A 3,524-nucleotide genomic window follows, 5' to 3' on the forward strand; every position below is an offset into this window, starting at 1 on the left:
TGTCCCAATATATATTTGAATTTTATTAGATATTTACTATAGCAATTTTTCTGTGTCACATTTGAGAATAGTTTCCTTTTAAGTCTTAATCAGAAGAATTATTTTTAATAATTATTATTATCACCCATCTTATAATTATCATTTCCTCTTCCTCTTGTAGAAGTTCATACTTGCTATATAAAGATGGAATACTTTAAGTTTATTTTTCTTTTATAATTTTTTTTACGGTTCAAAACAATAGTCATAAAATATTCATAGAATACTATATATTGAAAACTAAAAATATATGATAAATGTTAATAAAATATATAAGTTAATTCTCTTATGATCCTATGTTCCGATTCTATGATCAGGACCTATGGACCTATTTTCATTCGGAATAGGATTGATCTTGACAAAGTTGGCAAACTTGGTCAATTGTGGATGTTTCTTAAGGCTAATACATGTAATATCTTTTTTCTGCATGCAGTCATATTGACTCTAGATTGGACTAGTGTATTAGTTTAAATGATCATACCTAATTCTTCATTATGTTTACGTTGACCCAGCAGAGGGAAGTTTACCTCTCTTATTCTATTTACAGTTTAACATTACTAGAGCAATTGTATGAGTAGTGGTTTTTGACTGAGGTATTTGAGATGTGATCTCTGCATTGTTTATCAATGATATTGATTATTTTTTATTTTCAATATTGTCCAGGGTTTCACAAGTCACAAGGGAAGGGAAGTATGTGCAATCTGATGTCCCAAGGTAGCTTTTATATGGGGCAATGGTTTATGTTCGTCAAACAATTGTCTCTGATGCTTCTAAGGCTTTATCTCGAGCTGTGTGCATTGCTGTGAGATATAGTTGTGTTTGTAGGCAATTTGGATCACAAGATGGTTCTTCTAAGACTCAGGTACAATATCAGTACTCTGTGCTACATTGAAAAATATTCTGACATACATATATTAATTTACCACAATATCATCCTCTCGTTTATCCACCTAAAGTAAACATTCTATTTAGTCTTTTATCCTCTTGAAAAGGTGTGTTCGTGCAGTCTTTTATCCCTTTGCCCAACAAGTACAGTGAGATCTGAACTCTTAACTGACTTGACGACTAGTTAAATTTGCTTACTTACAGAGAAAAAGTCCGGCTAAGTCTTAGTCTCAGAGGCCTCAAGACTGCAACAAGGAAGGAAATAAAACAATTAGATGTAAAATTAATGTGGTAAAAAAATTAATAAAAGATGGTTAACGCAAGATTTACCAACAACTGCAAGAACAACTATAAGATTTGGCACAATGATGAAGATGGTCATCATTTTCCTGCAAAATGGACCATTGCCAATGTTATTAAAGACAACAGTTTGATGTTCATTTCCCTCTTTGTTTAGTGTTCAGTTCTTACAATATGCCAATTGCCCTATCGACCAGGTGCATGCTCTTCTCAGCCTTTTGCTGCATGTTTGCAGCTTCGTCATTAAGAATTTGCGACCTGGAATTCAAATAGCTGGATCCTTCAAGGCTGCCATATTGATATTGTGCTGCAACACTTTCCATGTCGCCTATAGCTTTTGTCACGTTGTTTATGGTTTGGGAAGCCTCTTGTGATGTTTTTACGATGATGTTCTTGATGGATCGCACTCTTGAATGAAACTTAGAGCTTCCACCAAGCACAATACCAGATGCTACTCTGCATATTAACTTTTTTACAATATTTGTTTTTGGATAAACATTCTCATCTCACAATAACAGGCTTACATGGCGAGGCATGCCAAGATGATCCCAAGCACCATTGCCCAGACATGGTGTCTCTTAGAACAAGGGAGTTCTTTCTTTTGCTTCCTTTTGACTTACTGTCCTTTAGAACATGGTGTCTATTAGCATTGGAATACTTCTGTTAACTGCTGCTATAATTTACTGTCCTTTTGACTTTATTCCAGTGGTTTCTTGACAAAACATCAATTTTTAGAAGAGCTGCTGAGGATGGCTTTCTCAATATATGGGATTATGAAGGTATTTGTTTATCTATAATGAAGGTTTTGGAAAGTCATTTTCCCATATATTTTTTTGAAACGAGTCTTTAAAGACAATAGAGGACCACACTAAATAAATAAATAAATTTTACATTCCAACTTTTGCCAAAATCTATACTGACAATTTTATTTCCACAAATGGAATTAGGGCAGTATATTTCACTATATGCCCACATTAGGCTACATCAAAAGTTCATAAGTACTTGTTTGTGTTCTTGATTCAATGGGGGTTTCAATGCATTAGTGAATACAGTTTTTTTCCATTAGATATTGTCCTTTCTGATACTTTGGCTTTCATATGCCTTCTCTACACCTGTCAACATCCACACTTCCAATCAAAACTTGACACTCTTAATTTGATAGCATGTAAACGTTTACAAAAAGCATTAGATGTTTTGTTTCACAAGAGTGAAAACTAGTTGCTTCTACTTAATATCCATATTTAGCTATACCAATAAATTTCAAGTTCAACTAGAAGTAAGAGTGAGTGTCAATATGTCTGTGGGCACCTCAAGAATAGGGAACTCTTTGTTTTTATGATTTAACCCCTCTTCATTATTTTACTCACCTCTTTTGTTTTCACCTATATTCATGTTTTTCATTAATCAGATAGAGACCCCTAACTACATTATTTAGGCTACAAGCTCGACCTCTACCATCAAGTATGACCCTACTTTATTAGATGCTATCATGTTTCTTTATTAGAGAAAGTTTTTTTTGTAAGTGTGATATGTTAGGATCTTTATGTTCTTGAATTTGGGATATGTTCTTTATGTTCCACCTGAACAAAACTCCAAATTTATGAATGTTCAGACATGATTTTTCTTTGCAAGTAATATCCATTTACCTCTTGTAAACGCATCTGGTACTGTTCGTGATTTCGGTTGGTGGTTAATGCTTCTTTCAAAAACATTCTTGACCAGGAGGCTAATTTGTCTAAACCTTGCTCGTAGGGAAATATTTTGATTTGTGATGCCTTGTACAATTCTAATACAGTGTTCACATCCTTCAGATATCCTTGCAATGTATTGTTAAAATAGTGCTCAGACTTGAGTCATGATTTGCTGCAGTTCCACTTAATTAACACTTTCACTGCATATCAACTCACCTTGTGTTTGCCTGCTTCATTGATTGTGTGGTGATGGTGAATTTTATAGCTTTTGCTCCTTATTGTATTATGTCTATTAGCCATGTGTATACAAAGGGCACAGTTGCATTCTTGCTTATGAGATTTGGAAGATGGCATCAGAGGTAGTACAATAAATAGTATATCTCTTCATTTGCTTGTTAACTATGAACATTTTCTTTGTTCTTCTATGCTTCCTTCACTGTTATATTCGTTATCTTCCACAACAGCCTTTAAAAACTCAGTATTCTATTTTATTTGATACATGCACACATTTGTTTTAGTTATTTGACATATGGTGAATTTATGTGTTTTTACAGTTTACAAATCTCAAGTACTCCAGAGTTGAAATTGATGAAGTGCGGTTCGAGTGGGCTG

The 3,524-nt window shown here is 33.8% G+C and overlaps 1 protein-coding gene across 4 annotated transcripts; it reads left to right on the forward strand.

Annotated features, from left to right (window-relative positions):
- The first annotated feature begins 698 nt into the window (after positions 1 to 698).
- LOC121987441 lies at positions 699 to 3,524 on the forward strand. Of its 4 annotated transcripts, XR_006113592.1 has the most exons (4): positions 699 to 750; positions 862 to 898; positions 1,740 to 2,000; positions 3,467 to 3,524. XR_006113592.1 is itself a non-coding variant. In XM_042541230.1 (2 exons), the coding sequence occupies exons 1-2, from the start codon at positions 770 to 772 to the stop codon at positions 1,593 to 1,595; spliced, it is 306 nt and encodes a 101-aa protein (XP_042397164.1). In that variant the 5' UTR covers positions 701 to 769; the 3' UTR covers positions 1,596 to 1,691. The 4 variants fall into 4 exon arrangements, 1 of the variants encoding a protein (XP_042397164.1); XR_006113591.1 differs by having other exon boundaries at positions 705 to 898; XM_042541230.1 differs by lacking the exons at positions 1,740 to 2,000; positions 3,467 to 3,524 and adding an exon at positions 1,419 to 1,691 and having other exon boundaries at positions 701 to 898.

The sequence above is a fragment of the Zingiber officinale genome, chromosome 5B (genome assembly GCF_018446385.1).
Source record: "Zingiber officinale cultivar Zhangliang chromosome 5B, Zo_v1.1, whole genome shotgun sequence".
Classification (NCBI taxonomy): Eukaryota; Viridiplantae; Streptophyta; class Magnoliopsida; order Zingiberales; family Zingiberaceae; genus Zingiber; species Zingiber officinale.

Bases quoted from the DNA above. Each gene is read 5' to 3' on its own strand.
- LOC121987441 (XM_042541230.1), top strand. From the start codon at position 770: ATGGTTTATGTTCGTCAAACAATTGTCTCTGATGCTTCTAAGGCTTTA. The intron at 899-1,418 runs GTACAATATCAG...CCTATCGACCAG, and splicing joins ATGGTTCTTCTAAGACTCAG to GTGCATGCTCTTCTCAGCCT.